Source organism: Trachurus japonicus, chromosome 8 (genome assembly GCF_045865225.1).
Source record: "Trachurus japonicus isolate A0001 chromosome 8, Traja_1.0".
Taxonomy (NCBI): domain Eukaryota; kingdom Metazoa; phylum Chordata; class Actinopteri; order Carangiformes; family Carangidae; genus Trachurus; species Trachurus japonicus.
In genome coordinates this window covers 16,761,252-16,784,783 of record NC_140914.1, presented here as the reverse complement: position 1 = coordinate 16,784,783, position 23,532 = coordinate 16,761,252, and the positions used below count along the sequence as shown (strand labels likewise).

General features: G+C 40.3%; 2 protein-coding genes and 1 non-coding gene across 4 annotated transcripts; 1 reads left to right on the top strand and 2 right to left on the bottom strand.

Annotated features, from left to right (window-relative positions):
- Positions 1-682: 682 nt before the first annotated feature.
- On the bottom strand, positions 683-764 carry trnal-uag (transfer RNA leucine (anticodon UAG)). Its single transcript has one exon. It is a non-coding gene; the product is annotated as a tRNA-Leu (tRNA).
- A 3,876-nt stretch (positions 765-4,640) lies between these two features.
- On the bottom strand, positions 4,641-15,567 carry cdr2a (cerebellar degeneration-related protein 2a). Its single transcript, XM_085784278.1, has 7 exons — positions 15,338-15,567; positions 12,263-12,375; positions 10,143-10,291; positions 9,114-9,284; positions 7,005-7,319; positions 6,531-6,825; positions 4,641-5,844 (listed from the first exon to the last, which is right to left on the bottom strand). Exons 1-7 carry the CDS (start codon positions 15,417-15,419, stop codon positions 5,563-5,565), a joined length of 1,407 nt encoding a protein of 468 aa, XP_085640404.1. The 5' UTR covers positions 15,420-15,567; the 3' UTR covers positions 4,641-5,562.
- On the top strand, positions 15,564-23,182 carry mfsd13al (major facilitator superfamily domain containing 13a-like). Of its 2 annotated transcripts, XR_015036290.1 has the most exons (8): positions 15,564-16,570; positions 17,254-17,568; positions 18,859-19,281; positions 19,448-19,602; positions 19,701-19,784; positions 19,947-20,090; positions 22,225-23,001; positions 23,095-23,138. XR_015036290.1 is itself a non-coding variant. In XM_085784276.1 (7 exons), exons 1-7 carry the CDS (start codon positions 16,358-16,360, stop codon positions 22,364-22,366), a joined length of 1,476 nt encoding a protein of 491 aa, XP_085640402.1. In that variant the 5' UTR covers positions 15,564-16,357; the 3' UTR covers positions 22,367-23,182. The 2 variants fall into 2 exon arrangements, 1 of the variants encoding a protein (XP_085640402.1); XM_085784276.1 differs by having other exon boundaries at positions 22,225-23,182.
- The last annotated feature ends 350 nt before the right edge of the window (positions 23,183-23,532 follow it).

Here is a 23,532-nt window from a genome sequence, read left to right as displayed (position 1 = left end):
GAAAAGGGATTGTGGAAAGAAGGAAGGGAAAAAAGAAGGACAGAAAGATGGAGGGAGGGAATAGATTCATTCAAGGAAGGAAGCAGGAAGGAAGAAGGGAGAAAATAAGGAAGGGAAAAGGAAGGAAAGAAAGATGGAGGGTCAATTGGATCAAAAGAGGAAGGAAGAAGAAGTAAGGACGAAGGGAAGGAAGGACAAAGGGATAGAAGGGAGGAAAGAAGGAAGGAAAGAAAGATGGAGGGTCCATTGGATCAAAAGAGGAAGGAAGAATACGTGAGGATGAAGGGAAGGAAGGAAGGAAGGAAGGAAGGCAGGAAGGAAGGAAGGAAGGAAGGAAGGAAGGAAGGAAGGGAACAGATGGGGTCAATTTGACCCAGAAGACAACAGGAGGGTTAATTTAAAACACTATGCAGGACATGGTGTTTTTTGTGCGCTTGTTTGCTACCACAAGGGGGCGCGCTTGCACCGCCATGGGTTTCGCTGGCGGTGGGTCCTCGTAATGTGTAGCAGCCAGAGAGGGAGCAGCAGCAGAAAGGGCCAGCGGGGCACCAGCCCAGCGTACAGGGGGGTGTATGTATGCGTCGTCATGTTATCGCATGACACACACACTCCACAGACACTGCGGATTTGATTATGCTCGTTATTTTTAGGGTTGAGACAGATACGCAAAAAGTAAATGTACTGGCAGCGGTGGGATTCGAACCCACGCCATCGAAATGACTGGAGCCTAAATCCAGCGCCTTAGACCACTCGGCCACGCTACCACTGTGCCTGGCGGTAGTCATGTTTCAATTAGTCTACATGATGAGGAGCATAATTCTTCTTCTTTTTGGTGGGAGGAGATGTCTGTCTATCTATCTGTCTATCTATCTATCTGTCTGTCTGTCTGTCTGTCTGTCTGTCTATCTATCTATCTATCTATCTATCTATCTATCTATCTATCTATCTATCTATCTATCTATGTTCCCACAGCCCATGTTCCCTCAGCCCTTTGTTCCCTCAGCCCTATGTTCCCTCATTTCTAAGGTTTTTTTTTTTCTTTCCAAAATGAGGCCCTATGTTCCCACATTTCCTTTATGATCAATTTGGATCAGATTTGATCCCCATTTCTCCCAATGTGGTAGTCAATTACACCCAACCTATTATCCAGTAGCAGTTGACTACCGATGTAATGTAGCTTTTAGCTAAATCTGGGAACATAGGGCCCTGGGAACACAGGGCTGACTCCTTCCAACACCAATACCCCAACATAGGGTTGAGTGACGAACTCTTTTAAACTCACCTCCAAGTTAGTGCAATTTAGACAACAAACTTCTTACAGTAGTACAAATAGTGTTAGTAGTAGTAGGCTAAACAAAGCATTAGAAAGTTTGTAGGTCATGGTGCAAAGGACCCTAGTTTGAAATTACTCCGAATCATCCCTTTAAAATAAAAATGACTTGACTTAGAGTTTCATTTTGAGAAAATTCTTAGAAATAAGAAAAATCTTAGAAATGAGGCAACATAGGGCTGAATTTTCGAAATTTTCAGTGAAATTTTTTTTCTTAGAAATGAGGGAACATAGGGCTGTGGGATCACAGTGGGAACATAGGGCTGACCCCTATCTATCTATCTATCTATCTATCTATCTATCTATCTATCTATCTATCTATCTATCTATCTATCTATCTATCTATCTATCTATCTATCTATCTATCTATCTATCTATCTATCTATCTATCTATCTATCTATCTATCTATCTATCTATCTATCTATCTATCTATCTATCTATCTATCCCTGGCCTCTCTAGTCCACATGCAGAAGTCCCAAAATAGTGTGTGAATGATTGGACACTGTGCAACAGATGTAGAATGTGTGTCTGATTGGTGAATGTGGTGAAGAGACTTGGATGCATTCATCTCATCTGTAAATGGTATTTCAATGCTGTAGCAGGCCGAAGTGAAACTAATTTCAACAGTTTGAATGGCAATCATGACTGATGAACTATTTTCTGTGTAAAACAAAACAACTTAATCTGCAAACTCACCAGTAACTTCAGCTGCCAGTTGAATGCCGTGCCTGGCAATAGTACTCACGTATACCAACTCTTTGAGTAGCCTATTGTAAAGCAGTTACATTTTTTTTACTACAATCCATTGCTGCTAGCAGCACAGATGGTCACTGTTGGTCTGAACGTGTGGCTGGCTGACTGACTGGCTGACTGACTGGCTGAGCTCCAGAGCCGCCACTCAGAGGAATGTGTGGAGGATTTGCCCTGAGTTTTAGTCAATTAGGCCCAGTTTCCATTTGTGACAGTGGCCTCTCCACCTCCTCCACGCAGTCACCAGCAGTCGATTTACAGTTTTTCTCAATCGCTTTGGTGCTTTTCTCACATCACTATTACAGTAACATTTGCACAACAGTTGCAGTGCATTTCTCAAAACAATTATTACAAACTGCAAAACCTAGTGGATAACCTGCTAAAGCACATCACTTGCTCAAAATGGATAGTTCATTCCTCAAAAGCAAGTGAGTGAATGAGAAGTCCTGACACCATCGTTTATGAACAAGATATGTTGTCATGTTTTCATTATGACAGTTTACTCTCTAAGTGTTTTCCAATGCAAAAAAGTGATGATACTACCTGAAAATGCTCAAGACAGCACTATACACTACTTGTACAGCCATGTGAAAACTACAGTAAAGTTACACATTACTGTATTTAGTGGAGTAACTGATACTGAATACGTATGTTTCACATTTCTACTGCATGTGCTCTTTGCAATTCTGATTTGTTCACAGCGTTGTGCAAAAGAAAAATACACTACAGCCATCTACAACAAACATAAGAAACACCCTTTGGGTACAAGATGGGAAATCTTTACTGTGGTTGCTGTAATACAATACAATAGGCTACATTAAATCTGTTCTCTAGTGAAGCTGAAAGTCTAAATGTAAATGTAAAAAAGTTCTTCTCCCACTGTATCTTACAGTAATGCCTGACACAATGACAGTAGTGCAGATTGTTTAGTGCTAAATTTCTGTCCAATACTATACTTACCTGTTCTCCCTTACTGTAAATGTTTGAATAATTGAATTCACAGTGCTTTTCCCAACATTTAAAATTAGTTTGACAGATTTTGACAACTAGTTCAACAATTTTGTATGTGATGACTCAAGCAATGAAATGAGGACTATTAGTTTTTTAGGGAAAGACTATTCAGCGTTCATAAGTATAGTTCATTTTGACTGACATGACATAAGCAAATGATAATGTTATAAAACAGCAGAGAATTGTATGAGAGCAACTGATACATGTCCAAAAGCATTTGCAATTTGTTCAGAGGAAGGAGAAACTGCTACTATGATGTGGACAAATAACTAAATGTTGTGGAGGTTGAACTACTGTAATAGTTATGAGAACTTTCATTCTGATCTGAGAAAAGCACCAAAGCGACTGAGAAAAACTGTAATCATTTTGTGTCTTTCCACACAACAGTTCATTTAACAACTACTCTTTACTTGTGTGATTTCTTTTTCTATTTTCAGTAGGCTACCATAATTAGTCCAGTGCAGACTTCTGCTGTTTTGTTTTGCTGAGGCATTATGTATGTATGCTTATGGTCTTGCCAAGACGTGAGGTGAGTGGGGTATGCAATCCCCTTGTTTGGGGGTTTAGTAATGGATTTGGGGCTAGCCGAAAGCAGGGTTAGGAGGTAAATCTCAGTTACATAAAACCCAATTATGAAAAGATACAAAGCCCCATTAATTGTTTGCAAGGCCACTGAGTGCACTGTGGGACAGATGTCTTGAGAAATTAGGACACCTCTTGGTTTCTATAGCTATTTCATTTTTTTTTTATCTGATGAAATTTTCAGACTATGCTCGACAGGTTGAAACACCTCTGTGCACAGGGACTCTATCAATGCAATCTCTCGTTCCACAGTGTGTGTGTGTAGTAGTGTTGTTGTTATAATGCAGATGCTACACACAGATAACACTCCACAGGCTCCTGCATCAGTGTTTTTTACTAGTTAGTTGCAAGCAAAAACATGTTAGTCATCATGGAGGACACCTGTAATCATACAGCGATGCCTTCTGCAGCAGTACACAGTCCACTTCACAGCTTCAAAAACAACATATTGCTAAATGCCGACTATATGTTTAGTACATCAGCGTTGTCAGTTAAGCATCTTTTTTTTCTCATGAGCATCACATCACATAGAAAATACATAACTGTTTAAATTTAGCCACTTACACCTGAGGTCTTTAGCATTTATTTCTAGGAGTTCAGAGTTAGAACGACAGGGTTACGAGAGTAAACAGTTATTGAAAAATTTAATCAATCAACAAAATCTCTGTCCCATACTGAAAGAAATGAACGTCCAAGCCAGAAAAATATTGTGACTATGTGAGGCACAGGAAATTGTTAAAGAACAAGGGAACATTTCATTTGTGCTTTCTATTTCCATCTGTATTATTTTTTCTCAATCATCTGTGTCAGAACAAATATTTACAACCACAGAAAAATACCACAGTGTACATTTAATTTCATTTCCAGTCACTCTCAGCTGACTAATTTGCTCTAAATATTTAGCAATAAAGAAAATAAATATAATTTTTTTTAATTTTAAATCTTCTCTAAACTTATTTAAAAAGAATAAATAAAACACAAACTGTGATTCAGTCATAAAAAGTGCAGGGCTGTTATGTGTACTACTGGCATAAAGGTGTGCAGACATGAGAACAGAAAGCACAGACCGCCAAAAAACAGTATTCCAGTGTCCACTGAAATCTCTCCGGTAACATTACAATGACCCTCAACTGGTGAACCAACTGTTGCCGACTTACACAAACCACCTCACATTAGCTGTTAAGCCATTTATCATAAACTCCTGAGTCTTTAGTTATTACATCGCTACAGTTTTCCATCCTATTACAACATTCCAACATATCTGTTTATATAAGTTACTGTATGTATACTGTAGCAGCTATGTCTCCAACTTACACCAACATGCTAACAATATTCGACTCGTGTATTGTATTTCTCTTCCAAGCACCAAATGATTAGGTGGTTAAATGTTACATTATATAATACTGAGTATAACACTGAATACTGTTGTAGTTTGGCATAATACTTAAATTAAATTTGATGGTCAAACTACACATGTGCTTTTTATTAGTCTGTGTTAGTACATATTAATAAAGCTACAAATATGTCCCCATAGAACAATACTTTACCATCTATAATTTTCTTGATATGTGTAATTGTACTTTGGAATGTATTCCTTTGTCAAATCATACAGCTGCTTCATAATTACAAATTATTTAACACTGGATTTTCAATGAGGACGGAGTAAATGCAACAGTGCTGACTGAAGAGGTCTAGATGCATCAACATGGCAGGAGATAAGAGGATTGCAGCATGTCTTAGACGCACAAAGACTGAGTGTGCTGCTTATTGCATTTGCAACCCTCTGGATATTTTTATTGCAAAGCCACCTCAAAGTTTCTCATTTGTCAAAAACTTTCCCACGAAAAAAGGAAGTGCAAGTCCCCGTGTGTGTGAATAATGCAACTGTTAGGCCGGGCTCTGGGATTTACTCTCCCTGCCTGGACGTTTGTTTTCACTGAGGTCCTCTTTGGTCTTTCGGATGCAGGTGAAGATCTCCTTGAAGAGAGCCTTGTACTCAGGCTGCTGGCCGTCTTCCAGGACCGCTGCCAGATCGGACAATGCAGGCACGCTGGACAGGCGGCGGCGCGTCCGGATGCTCGCAAAGGGACTATTGGATGTCTGGACGGCTTTATGGCTGAGTTCATCTGTCGGCTGCTGGCATCGCTGCAGCAACTCATCATATTTCACCTAGATAACACAGAGATATATCTTAGGAAAGTGCATTCATTTTCTTGTAAACACGGTAACGGTAAGCAGAAGTAAGCGATCCGGTCGTTTTGGCTAATGCTGCGTTCCAGGCAGGCTTTTGAAACCGTAAATTACAGCTTCACGTCACGACTTACGACTTTGTAGCGTTCCAGGCAACCCACAACTCGCGTTTCTCCGACCTGTTTTACCTGTGAAAGTCACTATAACGGCCACTCGTAACTTCCGACCCGTGAACTCGTACCAGATCAAACTGGAAAAACACGAGTTACGAGTTGCCTTGAACGCACCATAACGTCTTGTCAGCCGATGGAGTTAGCAGTCCCCGCCCTCGTCATGGATCTATTGGTCCTCGTCCCTACGTCACCACATTCAGGCGCATCCCTTGGCTGCACACACAGCCCTTCATGCCGTTCTCTCTCCTCATTGGATAAAAGTTGTAGGATACGAGAAAAGTTTTCTCCTCGGCGCAGAGCAGAGTGACTGACAGACCCGTGTTTCGGTCCAAACACTCTATGTAAGTGATTGCTGTAGGAAGATAGAACTATTTAAGACTTATATTAACACAAAAATATCGCTTACTTCTGCTTTAAAGATTAAAAAGGGCCATCGATCAAAAAAATACTTCTCGTGCATAAAATGTAAGAAATGTGCTTTGAATACAACACCTGCAGAGCGCTGTACTGTGCATCCACCTCGTTGAGCAGAGAGATGCCCCTCTGTTTTACTGCCTCTGCTCGCCTTATACACAGCTGCTCGTGACCACGGCGAATGTCGTTTGTCACTTTCAAAAAGCTGTCGCTGTTGCTCCTCTGTCGGCTGCGCCTTCTCCGTTCCTCCTCGTTTTCTTCCTTCTCCTTCTCCTTCTCCTTCTCCTCCACGTCACTCTGCCCTGGGCTGGGTTTCTCTTCTGAGCCGAAGAACACTGTATCAGGCAGCAGCAGCTGTTCTGGTCTTCTGACACTGGTGGGAGTAGAGGTGGACACAGAGGCTTTGAGTCTCAAGAATCATGGGAAATTTCACACCTGGAAGTGGCCCCATACGTGTGATGTAAAATCTTAAGTGTATAACCAGTTGGAATCATAAAAACACAGCCAAGATAATAGAATTTGAACACAGTCCATACATAATTCAGTCCTAACCTCTTGGCACAGTCAGCGCGCCATAGAAGCCGCAGCTGTTCCACTTCTGCCTCCAGCTCCTTCTGCCTGGTCCAGCAGCCTTCCAGCAGGGACAGCCTCTGCTCCAGGCCAATGTTTTCCCTTAATGTCAACTCATTCTCCCGCTCCGCAGCCTCCCTGCGGCTCCGCTCCGCAGCTATCTGGGCCTGAAGTGTCTGGACGGACCTTTGGAGAGCCACGTTCTCGTCCTCTGGGTCTTGGCATCCGTCTCGGTCACAGAAAGCGCCCTGAGGCGACCAGAGCCCGTCCACATGGAGACCGTCGTAGACTAGGTTCCTGAGCCAGAATATTTGAGATACATCACTTTCAGAAAAACTCATTATCTCAACAATATTTATAAAGTAACAATACTCTGACAAGGAAAATAAAGACTTTCTGCTAAATACTCCACATCAAAGCCTGTTGGTATATAGATCTTCATGATACATTTAACATTAAAGCAGAAGTAAGCGATCCGGTCGTTTTGGCTAATGCTGCGTTCCAGGCAGGCTTTTAAAACCGTAAATTACAGCTTCAAGTCACGACTTACGACTTTGTAGCGTTCCAGGCAACCCACTCGTGTTTTTCCGACCTGTTTTACCTGTGAAAGTCACTATAACGGCCACTCGTACTGTAACTTCCGACCCGTGAACTCGTACCAGATCGAACTGGTACGACTTCACAGGTCGGAAAAACACGAGTTGCCTTGAATGCCCCATAACGTCTTGTCAGCCGATGGAGTTAGCAGTCCCCGCCCTCGTCATGGATCTATTGGTCCTCGTCCCTACGTCACCACATTCAGGTGCATCCCTTGGCTGCACACACAGCCCTTTATGCCGTTCTCTCTCCTCATTGGATAAAACTTGTAGGATACAAGAAAAGTTTTCTCCTCGGCTCAGAGCAGAGTGACTGACAGACCCGTGTTTCGGTCCAAACACTCTATGTAAGTGATTGCTTTCGGAAGATATAACTATTTAAGACTTATATTAACACAAAAATATCGCTTACTTCTGCTTTAAAGACAGGGGAGTAGTAAAATTTTGGGGTGACACAGCACACCAAATACATGGCATGAAAGCAGCAAGCTAAAGCTACAGTGGTGTGCATGTATTAGTGTGTCGCTGACAATAGGGGAGGATTAACTACTCCTCCTTTGGATTATGTCTAAAGCAGTCTGCTCTGGGTCTGGGTGACCTGAAGGTCTCCAGTGAGCATCAAGGGACTGAAATACCAGACAGCAGACAGGAACTTACAACCTATGTCTGTACACATACACATTTTAGCTTGTAGAGATTCTGCGTCACAATTTTTCAAAGAAACTCAGACTCTTTCTCACACAATACTGACGAGACCAACCATGTAATTTCCTGTTTGGCAATAGTTTGTAAAACACATCCTGGACTACAGATGGAAATGAGCTCTCTCTGCTAAATCTGGTATACACACATCTTTACATTCTTTTGTTTAATGTCTGTGTACATTTCCCATAAACCTAATAAAATAAATCCTGCAGCTCTGATACTGGCAAATAGGGATGTCACGATTACTTGTTTTCACAATTAATCGTGGTATTAAATGCCACAATTAATTAATCGTAAAGATTCCTAAATACTGTTACTTTCCCAAAAATATTATGTTGGAACCATCTCGACAGATGTGCGGCAAAGTAAAGGTAAATGCTCAGATACAGGTCCATTTAACTAACCTAACATCGAATTGGTAGGAATTTAAATAGTTAGCGTGTCATTTTTAATTAAAAAAAAAAGCAAAACAAAACAAAAAATGATTAAAATAAAAGCAAACATGTGGTCTACATTTGGATAACTATATTTCAAACATTTCCCCTGGGGATTAAGAATTGGTCATATATTAATAGATACTTGAAATATTTTGTGTCAACAATGAGTAATTATATTTTGACTATATTTGATTTTACACATTCATAGTGTTGTGAAATTCATTAATGCATAATAATTGTAATACCGTGATTATTTCTCTGACAATAATCGTACCAAGAAAATTTATAATTGTGACATCCCTAATGGCAAATGTACAGCAGAGCGTAAGCAGTTCCACTGACACATGCAATACCTGTCATGGTGTAAGTCATACAGCTCCTTGAGACAGGACACGCTCTGTGCTGAGAGGCTGCTGCGTCGCTGCTCTCTTTTGTTTCTCTCAGCCTGGGCAGACTTGAGCTCATCCACCTGGGTCTGCAGGTCCTCCATGTAGGTCTGAAGCCCATCTATGGTCTCTGTTAGGCTGTAGTGGAAAGACGGTTTACAGAAAAAAAATTTGAATTTGATGAACTGGATGAATAATTACATCAAATATCATTTCATTTCATTTCATTTCATAACCTTTATTTAAACTCGGAGATATACTGAGGAGTAACCTCATTTACAATATAGCCGAGATGAAAACACAAAACACACAAGGACAGAAGACAAGACATTTGAAACATACAAAAACATAACAGAATACCAGAATATAAATTGAAACATAGTTAAAAGCACGAGCAGTTAGAGCCTAAAATAAGATGTAGTTATGGCTTTAAATTGTCCTATTGATAAAAGTGAGGTACGTTTCAAATGATTTTGCAGAGCGCTCCAGGTTGTAGGTGCAACAGGAAGAGAAGCTGGTCTTTCCAAGTTCGGTGTTAACTGAGGGAACCTGCAGTGTGAGCCAGTCTTTTGAGCGTGTGTGATAGAGACCTGCATTGAAAGATACTAGTGAGTTAATATAAGATGGTAAGAGACCAGTAAGAGCTTTAAAAATAAATAAAATCCAGTGTCGATCACGCCTGTTAGATAGTGAGGGCCATCCAACTTATATATACAGGTCACAGTGATGAGTGTTGTAGCTGTCGCCAGTAATGAACCTCAGGGCTGAATGATAAACGGTGTCAAGTGGATGTAAAGTTGTAACTGATGCATGCCTGTATACGATGTCTCCATAATCTAAAACTGACATAAAAGTTGCTTCAATAAGTTTCTTCCTGCAGTGAAAAGGAAAAGATGATTTGTTTCTGTAAAAAAAAGCCTATTTTTTGTCTGACCAGATTAGATACATGATGTTTGAAGGTGATTTTGTCGTCGATCCAAAGTCTGCAGGACCAACCTGTGGATCCTCTGCTGGGCCGTGCGGTTGTCCTGTACCAGTCTGCGGTTGCCTTGCTCCAGATCCCTGGCAGTCACATCTAGCTGCTCATACACTTTGGCATGCTGGTCGTTCATCTGACGCAGCAGATCCACCTGCTTGCTCAGGTACTGGTGCACAAGAGAAGTGGAAAAAAAAACATTTTAGCTTACCGGTAAGTTAAGTCTCCCAGATTTATTTGTGGTATTTTCACTAAATCTCTTTAGTAGAGCTGAACCAGTTGGTTCCGACTTCTCAAATGTGTGCAGTGGACCGTTTGTCTTTGTTTTACACTGTGGTAGACTATTGTTTTTTTTAACCTATTATATTACTTATAAAACAAACCAACTGAAAAATAATACACACATTAAAGGGATAGTAGCATTTTTTTAAAGTGGTGATCTACACCACCAAGTGATCTACAAATAGCCCCTAAGTACTTTAATTGCAGTAGAAGACTCTCTACACTCCTCCCGTTAGCAACGCCAGCCCATAATAGCCCTGCCCAGAGATTTACAACGTACATTGTTGTGAATGGGCCCAAAGAAACGGCCTATTTTCGCGGCCTAAAAGAGGTTTTACCTGGAAAAAAAATACACAGTTCCATTGTTCACTATAATATAATTTTTTCCAGCCGCTCAACGTGCAGGAAAAACACAGTTTTTATTTGGACCTAACCAACTGCTGATCAGCGGGGGAGCAGCCTGGGCCGGAGGGATACGTGAGTTGGTTAGCTCCAAATAAAAACTGCGTTTTTCCTGCACTTTGAGGGGCTGGAAAAAATTATATTATAGTGAACAATGGAATTGTGTTTTTTTTTCACGGAAAACCTCTTTTAGGCCGAGAAAATAGGCCGTTTCTTTGGTCCATTCACAACAATGTATGTTGTAAATCTCTGGGCAGGGCTATTATGGGCTGGCGTTGCTAACGGGAGGAGTGCAGAGAGTCTTCTACTGCAATTAAAGTACTTAGGGGCTATTTGTAGATCATACAACCCCACTTTAAAAAAAATGCTACTATCCCTTTAACAGATTATAAAAAATGGACCAGAGCAATGGTATCAAGGGATACACGAGGTTTTTTAAAGCCTTTGCAAAGAAAGGGCAGTGACAAGGATGGCATATCATGTTTCACTAATTTTTACATTTGGTTTCATATCCAAGTCTGTCACCTTTTATCACCAAACAGACAAAAGCTCCCTCAGAAGCTGCCAGCTGAGAGTCTGGACAAGGACTCTGACCACTGGGGAAGGGAATGGATAACATGAGTCTGTGGGTTAGATTTGAATGGCATTTGACTTGTAATTGTGTTCACATATACTTTCTCTGGTGTATGCACAGCTTTGTGACAGTGCTGAGTAAGACCAGCAGCAGACAGACAGAGCATGCAGACGAGGGTCAGAGAGACGTATGGGGATTATCATATCAACCTCTATAAATCCTGAAGCCACCAACCCTCTCACTGCTGTAAACATATTAAGGCCACGTCCTCGTACTCAAATAGATCAGCACTGTCTGCGTGTGCCAAAATTAAATGTCTGAACACTGAAATGTAAGGACCAATTATGTTTATTTATTCTCTCTACCTGACAACCCACTCACAGGCCAAGAACTGTGCTGAAATACGACAGTTTGGTAACCCTTTTTCATTAGTTGCACGCCAACATCAAAACCTTAAATCATCCTAATTATTTGAACAACGCAAAAGTGGCAATTAAATCAGCTGGTGAAAGTTTTACTTTAACTAGGTGGACGCACATACTGCCAACAGGACGCTCTGAGCCAAGGCTCACGCTAGGTCAGACTAGTGAGGATTAGCTTCTACTCCATCCTATTTAAAGTTTAGAGAAATTCACAATGGCACTTCCGCTGCAGTGAAAGAGCTTTTCAGATCCCTTTAAAGGGATTGGTCTGAATGAATTGTCTCCCAGTTTAGACCTATACATATAAAACTACATGTATACTATGTGTATGTATCCACAGGAGACCATGGACAGGCAGAGGATATTATGCAATATATACATGTTTCACACGGTCAAATGCCTCACTCACAAGCTCAGTCATCTGATTGGTTCCACTTCCTTCCTAACATTCATCACTCACCTCTATCTCCTGCAGCTGCTCGTGGTTGGTGGAGTACATCTGCTGGAGGGCCTGCTCCAGCTCATGGTTCCTGTCGAGGAGTGTTTTCCCCAGCTCCGCTGCCAAATGGAGGTCTGTCAAAGCAGCACACGGTGGGGGAAAGAAAATGTAAACACCAGATACAACACAGTTTCAATGCCCAAACTCAGGCATCTGATACAGACTTACGGTAGTGCAGCTTTCACACACACACACACAAACACACAACTCATTGTCTCACACTATTAGCATTTGGCACTGGTGAATCACAGAGGAATCCGAGGCGTGCCTTGGGATCTCCTTGTGACACGCTGTCCAACTGGATCTTGTCCAGTAAAACTCCTGAAGTAAACCACTTAAAGCAGAAGTAAGCGGAATATTTGTGTTAATATAAGTCTTAAATAGTTCAGCAATCACTTATATAGAGTGTTTGGTCTGAAACACGGGTCTGTCAGTCACTCTGCTCTGCTGTAAGCCAAGGAGAAAACTTTCCTTGTATCCTACAACCTTTATCCAATGAGGAGAGAGAACGGCATAAAGGGGCGGTCCTCTCTGTGTGTGCAGCCAAGGGATACGCCTGAATGTGGTGACGTAGGGACGAGGGCGGGGACTGCTAACTCCATCGGCTGACAAGAAGTTAGACAAACGACCGGATCGCTTACTTCTGCTTTAAAATGTGGTTCTGCTAAGTGCACAATTAAATAATATAATATAATATAATATGTATGTCATAGGATGTTCAACTCAAACATGACGTGCAAGCACAAAATAACAACGTGGAGGAAAGGATGTTGCACTTAAACAGTTATCCTCTGTGAGGAATACCTCTCATAACTTAGGAGGATGTTCACTTTTCCTCAGCTCCACTGAGGAATGCTACAGGAAGCTGTTCCTGCCTGCTGCCACCGCTCCGTAGACTACAACACATCACCTCTGTGTCTGGACAGCAGCTTGGCTGTGTCAAAGTGCCACGCTGAAGACTTTTTTTTCCTGCAACTACAGCAGACTTCTCATCAGGCTTTTACTTATTACTTTATTCGGCTGAAGCATTGACAGGATGCAACTAATCTGCTACAGTAATCACTTAGACTTACTTGATTTATTTATCTTTTACCATTAGTTAATTGATTAGAAGTCTGATGGTTGCAGCTGTACAATCCATCTGTATTCTGTACTATTGCATTTTTCAGACCTTGTCAATCTGTCGATATTCATTTCTTTGTTATTGCTAATCTTTGAATTGTAACACACCTGTACTTGTGGAAAAATATGTAACATGCTGTATATTCATTGGATTCTGAAAGATTCACATACAGTTTAGTAGGCCTACACTAGAGCCATGTGTATACTTTATTCAATAAATATTAAAGATTTTGGTTCTAGTTTATGCTTATCTATGACATCTATCTCCAACCCACCTTCCTGGTCTTGTTAACAGCATTTTACAATTTGTGAGAAACAAGTTTATTCGAAAACAATCAACACAGCACCAGTAATAGCCTCAGGAAATCCTGGCTCCACAGAGCTCTCAGGATGCCTTCACTTTTACCCCATGACTAGTGTGATTCTGTGCAACAAGAGAAGCCTAAAGACTTCAGGGCTATTTCATCATCTGTGAGCACTGGTGAGGAGTGACTGAATTAGCTGGACTTTACTGGCCAACTAACTAAACTGTTATTGTGCACAACGGTAACGCACATAACAGGGGAAATCAGCATTAAACTTCACGGTATTAAAGCAGAAGTAAGCGGAATATTTGTGTTAATATAGGCTTATAAATAGTTATATGTACAATAAAACATCACACAAAGCAACAAAGAAGAAACATAAAAACAACACATGTGGCTCCCTCAGTGAGTCATCATGTTTACTGCTGTGATTACTGCCAACATTTCTACTGAGCTCAAGCAGATTTGTTTGTATTTTACTTGACTGTTTCCTTTGTGTGCTACTGTAAACATGTTCCAGATGAAAAATCTATACTTTTGTCCACACTATTATTTAACAGCTATAACTTATATGAGTTTTCAACTCTTGTGACATCTTAAAAAAAAAGAAAGAAAACGTTTTATGTTTCAGATTTCCCATCAAAATTGACAGGTTGGTAAAATGATCTAAAAGTTAGTTAATAAAAGTTTTGCATGTATGTGCGCGTGTGTTTGTGTATGTATCTGTATGTGGACATGTGTATGTATGTTTGTATGTTTGTATAATTAGTATGTATGTATAATTAGTGTGTATAAGTAAATTATAAGTAAACGTAAATTAAATTAAAACGTACAGTAAATTATAAATAAATTATATTCATGATTTTGTAACAAGATATGTTTAGACAAGGATCTTAGCTAGTCATATATAAGGAGAGGGGGTGGGAGTTTATAAGTTTTACTTCTTCTCACTCCTTTTCGAATATGTATTCTATATTTCATGTTTAAATGTTTTGTCTTATTCTCTTTTTTTATTATTATTTTATTTTCATATTCGAAATAAACACTTCAATCAATCAATCAATCAATCAATCAATCAATCAATCAATCAATCAATCAATCAATCATAAAAGTTACATTTAAGATGAGAGAAAGGTCCACAGAAAAATACACATTTTGTGGCAGGGCGTTACTTTATCTTCTCTCCAACTTTTTTTTAACTTATTTGAGCCTATTTATTACACCTACAGAGGATTACTCCTATAAACCCATCATCACCCACCGACAAGTTTCAACAACACTATTGGTTTTTGCATGTTTAGCCTTCTATGCACAAGCTTTACTATGTCAATGGAGCACCTAATTAATGGATTGTCTGTCTTTAGGACAGTACCATAATGATGGCAGGGATATATGTTTATTATGATCTTTAATTATCTGTTCCTCTAACCAATCCCAATTTGGCTTACAGGTTTTTAGTGCTATAGCCCCTTTGCATGTTAAAAAAAAAAGGAAAAGAAAAACACTATAGGCTACATCACAACACAACTTTGTTAACTTTCCATCCCTGCTCAGCCTGTTTACAGCAGTTGAGGGTGCGACCAGACCAGACAAACAGAGCAGCTCTTACCGTGTTCAAGGTCCTGCGGGTCATACCAAGACTCTCCATTCTTCTCAAACTCTCTCTCCTCCAAAATCATGTCAGTCAACATTTTATATTTTACAGCCGCGGGGCCAGCGGAGACTCCACCTGACAGAAACCTGACACACAAGACACAGACAGGTGTGTGTGTGTGTTAGTTTAGCAGCTTGGAGTTGTCCGCCACCCACAGCCGTGTGTGTTGTTGAGGAAAGTAAACTACAAACTGCATCCTCCCCGGTGCGAGAGAGAGAGAAGCCTTAAATCCGCTTGTCTCTACAGCAACGTGGCAAATGTCTAGTACACGACAACAGCCAACCGGTAGGTGGCAGACCAGATGAAACATGGATTTTATTTTATTTTTTAATTTTTTTTAATGACTGTGAAATATATATATCACTTTAATCGCACTTATCTTTTTTTTTAAATAATAAATAAGCTCGACAAACGTGATTTGTTGGTTGTTTTTGTCAAATTGTTTTCGTTTTCGGGACTTCCTGCTTTTCCTTTGACAGACATTTTTTATCGACCAATCATAAAGTAGCGAACGCAGCCAAAGAGTGACACGGACCAATCAGATGCTTTCTTTTTTGTCGCTAAGCACCGCCCCCATCCAGGATGCACAACCAAGCAACGAGTTTGACAAGTAGGTAGCCTAACTTACTGTTTTGGATATTTCGGAAGAGTTTTCAAGAAAGAAGAAGCAGAAGAGAAGAGTTTTCAAGTTGACAGTGCCTCAGCGGACATTTAATTGAGTTTGTCCTGCGGAAGTAAGTTAACATTGCGACATGTGGACAATGAAACAGCTGGGACGAATACAAGCTTCAACTTGAACGATTTTCTTCCCTTTTTTTTATCGGGAAAATTGATCTCATGCCCTGGTTGAAGTCATTATCTGCGATGCTAAACAACAACAGCGTGTAGTAACGTTAGTTCTTGTTAAACGACAGCTTTTCCTCGCCGCAGGACTTTCTCGAGATTCAGCTACATAGCCGAGCTCAGCTGCCAAACATGGCCTCAGAGGAGAAACCCACTGCAGGTGTGCGCTACACCAGAATGAATGTAGTCCGACACCTGATCAACTTTGGGGTCAATCCTGCATCTTTGGCCTATGCCATGACCACGCTGGGAGCTGCCATGATAAACAATATATTCAGTTTCTACTATGTCAAACTCTTCCTCAATAAATACAAGATATCAGAGGGAGCGTTTCACCAATCACAAGTGAGTAGCCTACAGTATATTCATTCCCCTGTCATGATTGCTGTTTTGGATACAAATGTTAATATCTGTGGAAAAACTTTGGTGCAGTGAATGATTTAAGAGAAAATCCTGGCTGCAAATTAAAGACATTTTTACCCCTGAGATCAAGTCCTCCAATTCCCTCCTAAAAATACGTCATCTGACACTTTGTCCATGATTAACAGGGATATACAGTACAGGCCAAAAGTTTGGACACACCTTCTCATTCAATGTGCTTCCTTTATTCTCACTGAAGGCACCAAAACTATGAATGAACACATGTGGAATTAACAAAAAAGTGTGAAATAACTGAAAACATGTCTTTTCTTCTTTGTCTTCTCTTTCTTCTTTTCTTCCTCCTCCTCCTCCTCTTCTATCTCTGCCCCCTCCAATTCTAGTTTCTTCAAAGTAGCCACCCTTTGCTCTGATTACTGCTTTGCACACTCTTGGCATTCTCTTGATGAGCTTCAAGAGGTGAACCTGACCTGAAAATGGTTTTCACTTCACAGGTTGACAGCCTTGTCAGGGTTCATTAGTGGAATTTCAGTGAGAATCTACAATGTAAATAGTCATGAAAATAAAGGAAATGCATTGAGTGTGTCCAAACTTTTGACCTGTACTGTATCTTATTTAAAATTATAACCTCATCGACTTCCTCTACACAGGTGGTATACATGGTGTGGAATGCAGTCAACGATCCTCTCTTCGGCTACCTGCAAGATAACTCCAGGGTACCCTGCTGCTCTCAGCGACGACTCTCCATCCTCTACGGCGCTCCCCTCTACTCCCTGGCTTTCCTTCTTGCCTGGTTCCCGTGGCGATCCTACACCCCCGGCGACTGGATGAGTGGCCTACATCTGACGGTGGCGCTGTGCGCTTTCGACGGCATGCTGACTTTCGTGCTGCTGGCACAGTGTGCGTTGTTTGCAGAGATTTCCAGCCACCATCAGAGCCGACTAAGACTTGTCAAATACAGCCAGGTATGACGACAGTAGCTACTTGTGTCTGCTGAACGCTGCCCCCATCTTTCTTCTGCGTGCCCCCTTTGTTACAGTTTTTCTTGATTGTTTACACACAATTTCTGGTTCTTGAGGCACAATGGCCTCAACATCAAACTCATGCACCAACCCCCTGAACCGAACCAATTCTGCTAAACTACAAGCACAATTCCTGCTTTACATTCAATTTGCAGTTCTATAACACACTTTTTTCAAAACACTACACACAATTCTCTGCATTTGGCACAATTTTCATGAAGAAAATCTCTTGTTTTCACGAGTAACACACTGTTATTCAAAATTCTAAAGTTAGTTTCCCTACTATTATGCACACTGACTCATCACATGGGTAAACACCTGTCACACAGTTTTACAATTAGCAATCAGAGCTTTAGCAAAAATGGGCAGCACAACAGGCAGTGATGGACTGACACCAAAAAGAGAGAAACCAAACAGAGAGAGAGGCCACACGTAACACAAGCACACACACACACACACACACACACATATATATAGCAGTGATCATAATGATGATGAGATAAGAAAATGCATTGATCACCAAAATTGCATGTCAATGGAAGGATTCAAACCTAGAATAGAACAAAGTCTTTGACTACAAAGAGAGCTGCTCTACTAGGTGAGCTACATGTTACAGTAGTCACATCCCATCAAAATTATGTATTCAGTCTTTCAAAATTGTTCGGCCATAAACCAGCTGACCCCGACCGACTCTTTTTTTTTTTTCTTTTGTGGTCACATCAGCTCGGCTGCATCGTCACACGACCCCCTGCGGTCGCGTCTTCACACATTTCATTTGTTACTGTGTATTTGAGTGTTCTGAGTATCAAAACAATATTATAAAATTTTACAACACATTTACTGTATATATGTACTGTCTGTAGTTACAGTAAAAAAAAAAAGCCTAAGTCATTATGATGAATGGAGTAGAAGTGTTTTCCATTCATCATAGTGTTTTACACTGAGCACATCAGTGTTCAACTGGTTCTTATAAATGTCTAGTCATATGATGGTTTGTGTCTGTCATTTGAGACTAAAATAGCATTTTGAGAAGAAATAACATTGTTTTGAATGTAAAGTTTCATTTTGCAGGAGAAGTGAGAGGTTTTGCCCATTGTGTGTGTGTGTTTTTGGATTTGTGTGTAGAGTTCTCAGAGTATGAGGCATGCTTTCAGAAAATGTGTGTAAACAATCAAGAAAAACTGTAACATGGCAGGACTTTCATCCTCCTTACTCCTCTGTCTGATTTCCCAGGTGGCTTCTCTCATTGGCTCCTCCAGCGTCCTCTTTTGTGGCATGCTGTCCAGAAACATGGAGGATTTTACAGCCTTCCAAGCCTTCACAGTGTTCATGGCCATCCTGAGCTGTGGCTGCATGCTCTACACGGGCTTCCACAGTGAGAGCCGCTTCGATAACAAAGGATCTGTGTCGGATGCAGACGGGTGTGTTGACCAGACTTCCAATGAGTTAACCTTCTCCACATTAAGAACATTGATGTGGCAAATCCTGACCAATAGGGACTTTCAGCTATTTGTGCTCATGAACTTCTTCCAGGTGTTCATGTTGGCTTTCTTGAATAATTTCACCATGATATTTTCGGAGCAACTGATTCCTCCAGATGTGCTTCCATCCCTGGCCAAGAGCGTCATGTACGGCGCAGGATTCATCTGTCCACAGGTATAGTGATGCACGATGAGCTGAAAAACATTTTCATTGGGTTTTTATAGCAGCCCACTCAGTCAAAGCTACGGTTATGCACCTGAATGCACCAACAATGACACTTTATGTATTTGAAACCTCACAGCACACTACTTTGATTTGCTCTGTGTTGTTGCTGATACAGCTGTTAGTGCTGAGCTGTCAGAGTCTGCTGCACAACCTTGGCTACTACAGGATCATCCTCTTCACCTTCTACGTGGAAGCTGTAATGGCGGCTATCATGCTAGCACTCGGACCTCAGCACTACTACATCCTGGCATGTTTCCTAACCATTAACATGTAAGAATGGTTTTATAATCACTCTATAATCACACTAGAATCGACTGAATTGTCTGAATCGTACCTGCAGTACATTGAAGTACTTACCTTCTGTGCAGGGTCATCATTCAAGCTGCCTTCAGTCTGTTCAGCTTGCCCTTGGCTGACATCATTGACACAGACATGCAGATGTACAAGCGCAGGTAAAAACATACATTTTATTCAGCGTTATTTTTAACCCTCTGGGCCAAATTAAGAGACATATTAAATCAGTTTGTCTTTTCTCATTCATAATCAAATACAGTATATTCAGGTTATTTGACCTGTAAAATGATGTTTTGTCATGATGTTCTTCTTTCCCCCAGTTCCCCTCTCTCCTCCATGGTCTTTGGGACAAATGCTCTGTTCACCAAGCCAGCTCAGTCTCTGGCCCCCATGATTGTGCTCAGTATCCTCAACCAGTTTGGATATGAACAACTGAAGGAAGCAGGAAGGGAATCGGATCCAAGGTACAGACACTCCTGCTTCTTCCTGAGATGAAGGTCAAAACCTGTGTCAGAAGTGTAGGACCAAGTAAAACGGATGAAACGGATTGAATGTCCTAATTCTACCTATCAATATTTTTTCTATTTAATTCTTAATTCTACACATCTGATAAACATATGGACAAGGGGTCCATGTACTGATGTTAACCCCAGCATAAAATAATTTTAACCTGTTAAAGCAGAAGTAAGCGATCCGGTTGTTTTGGGTAATGCTGCGTTCCAGGCAGGCTTTTGAAACCGTAAATTACAGCTTCAAGTCACGACTTACGACTTTGTAACGTTCCAGGCAACCCACTCGTGTTTTTCCGACCTGTTTTACCTGTGAAAGTCACTATAACGGCCACTCGTAACTTCCGACCCGTGAACTCGTACCAGATCGAACTGGTACGACTTCACAGGTCGGAAAAACACGAGTTACGGGTTGCCTTGAACGCACCATAACAGTCCTCGTCCCTACGTCACCACATTCAGGCGCATCCCTTGGCTGCACACACAGCCCTGCATGCCGTTCTCTCTCCTCATTGGATAAAACTTGTAGGATACGAGAAAAGTTTTCTCCTCGGCTCAGAGCAGAGCAGAGTGACTGACAGACCCGTGTTTCGGTCCAAACACTCTATGTAAGTGATTGCTGTCGGAAGATATAACTGACTTATATTAACACAAAAATATCGCTTACTTCTGCTTTAATTAAAAAAAGAATTGGAATTGATATAACCCCAAACAACAATAGAAAGAAAAAAACAATATCCATTCCTCTGCATTACGGTATATTATAATGCAAAGTGTGATGATGAGTGAGCTGGTTTTTATATTTTAAATGAATAAGTATCAGTTTCTTCCTGCAGGGTGGGCAGCAGTCAGTATTAAAAACCTCGACAGCAGTGATATAAAGACACAACTCATGACTAGTTTTGTAGCTGTTATATTCTTGTAGTTTTTGTTCTAGTGTGTTGAAATGAAAAATGTTATGACTTGAGTTTTAACTGTACAGACTTTCCAGCAACATCTTCCCTTTTTTATAATTTTCAACTTGATCGAGTTTATCTTCAGTTATATTAGCAGTGACTTCCAAGACCTCCAGTTACATCATTTCATAAATTCAGAGCCACTCCTTTGGAGCCATTTGCTCTGGAGTCAGATATTTGAGCTGTAGTATAAGTTGGGTCCTGCCTGAAACACCAACAGGCAACAACAAGACAACAACAGGCATGTTAAAATGTTTAAAGGGATAGTAGCATTTTTTTAAAGTGGGTGATCTACAAATAGCCCCTAAGTACTTTAATTGCAGTAGAAGACTCTCTACACTCCTCCCGTTAGCAACGCCAGCCCATAATAGCCCTGCCCAGAGATTTACAACATACAGTGTTGTGAACAGACCCAAAGAAACGGCCTATTTTCGTGGCCTAAAAGAGAGTTTACCTGAAAAAAAAAAACACAGTTCCATTGTTCACTATAATATAATTTTTTCCAGCCCTTCAAAGTGCAGGAAAAACACAGTTTTTATTTGGACCTAACCAACTGCTGATCGGCGGGCGCTAACCCAAATAAAAACTGCGTTTTTCCTGCACTTTGAAGGGCTGGAAAAAATTATATTATAGTGAACAATGGAACTGTGTTTTTTTTTTTCAGGTAAACTCTCTTTTAGGCCACGAAAATAGGCCGTTTCTTTGGGTCTGTTCACAACACTGTATGTTGTAAATCTCTGGGCAGGGCTATTATGGGCTGGCGTTGCTAACGGGAGGAGTGTAGAGAGTCTTCTACTGCAATTAAAGTACTTGGGGGCTATTTGTAGATCATACAACCCCACTTTAAAAAAATGCTACTATCCCTTTAAATAAGCCATTTATGTTAGTGAGATGATTTTACACAATCTGTCTAATATGCTCAGTTTTAGACATCAACCATTTTCTTTTTGCAATAGTCCCACATCTTTCTTTTCGTGGTCTGTGACGTCAGTGTCAGAAACCACCCAGGCACAGTTAACACACACAGGTTTTTACAGCTGACAGTTTTCAACACATCAAATAGTGATGTGCAAATGACTGCAATTAAACATACAAACACTTTGTACCTATAACGAAAATCTTCTTGTTTGCAGCACCTTAAAGAGCCTCCACAGTGTGATGTTCTACTTGGTTTGTCTGGTGCCGTTGTGTGTCGCTGCTGTGCAAGTCCTGGCTTGGAGGCCGTTTTCCATCCGCAACAGTCACACGGTCGACACAAAGTACATTGACAACTAACTTCAGTATTGTTAACAGCTGATTAAGATTTCTATAGCTGGAATTTTGGAAAAATCTTCATGACTGAAGGATAATATTGAAAGTAAAGAGCAAATTATGTATAAATATATATTTATATATAGAGGGTAAAAATCCACTGGTTTTATATGTACACTGAGGAAAAAAACAAGACCATGTAAAAACCTTCAAATATAATAGTTTATCTTTATTTTTTATTGTTTTGTTACATTTTTGGATTTTGATAATTATCAGAGAGGTCTAAAAGTTTTGATATGAATATGAATTTATATTAATGATGATGAGTTTGATCTGAAAGTTTTGTAAATGTCTTCAACTACTGTAAATGAAATGACCACTGATGAGCCTTAAGTGAATATTTTATGCACTCCGACTCTCTCATCCTCAAACACATTACAGGATAGGGATATCATTATTAAATTTATGAAGTCTGGAAGTCCACTACCTTGATAAATACATTCCTTTTCATTTGTATTAAATGTTAGATTTTTCCATCCTTGACTTCTGCAGGTAATTAGCAGGAATATATGCACGGCAGCTGAGCTCTGCAAAATAAAAGGGACCAGTTCCTAAAAAGTTATTTGCAAAAATATAGTTTTGGTCTTAAAGGAGGGATTGTACTAGCTTACAGTTGTTCCACAAATTGTCAGAAATTGTCCTGAAATAATTAAGTGAAACAGAAATGATGCCAAAATGTAAATGAAGAACAGTTTTCTCCTCACAGTAATGGTAACATCCAAATAAACAGCGGTATCAGCAAAATGTCATCGCTTTTGAACCTAGATTGGTTGTTAAGATGAACTTTGATGAACTTAGACTAAGATGAACTTAGACATATCACAGTAACATCCAAATAAACAGCGGTGTCAGCAAAATGTCATCGCTTTTGAACCTAGATTGGTTGTTAAGATGAACTTGTAGACTGACTAAAGACTACCTCTTACTCAGGAGGACAAAACATGTAAACAAAATTCCAAAAGATCTTTCAAATTCCAGGTGCATTTTGACTTTTATGATAAACGGCATTCCCATTTTGTAGTATAGACACACAAAATGATTTATAATATTTTCTCAGGTAGTATAATATTCTGTCATATCCATTCATTCATCTGTGTGATCAAGGAAAACCAAAATTGTTGAAAAAAAAA

Excerpts from the sequence above, each read along its gene's own strand:
- cdr2a (XM_085784278.1), bottom strand. The coding sequence starts at position 15,419 with ATGTTGACTGACATGATTTTGGAGGAGAGAGAGTTTGAGAAGAATGGA. Across the intron at positions 12,376-15,337 it reads CCCGCAGGACCTTGAACACG|ACCTCCATTTGGCAGCGGAG; the intron begins GTAAGAGCTGCT and ends CTGCTTTGACAG. Across the intron at positions 10,292-12,262 it reads AGCAGCTGCAGGAGATAGAG|TACCTGAGCAAGCAGGTGGA; the intron begins GTGAGTGATGAA and ends CTTGTGCACCAG.
- mfsd13al (XM_085784276.1), top strand. The coding sequence starts at position 16,358 with ATGGCCTCAGAGGAGAAACCCACTGCAGGTGTGCGCTACACCAGAATG. Across the intron at positions 19,282-19,447 it reads CAGGATTCATCTGTCCACAG|CTGTTAGTGCTGAGCTGTCA; the intron begins GTATAGTGATGC and ends TTGCTGATACAG. Across the intron at positions 20,091-22,224 it reads GGAAGGGAATCGGATCCAAG|CACCTTAAAGAGCCTCCACA; the intron begins GTACAGACACTC and ends TCTTGTTTGCAG.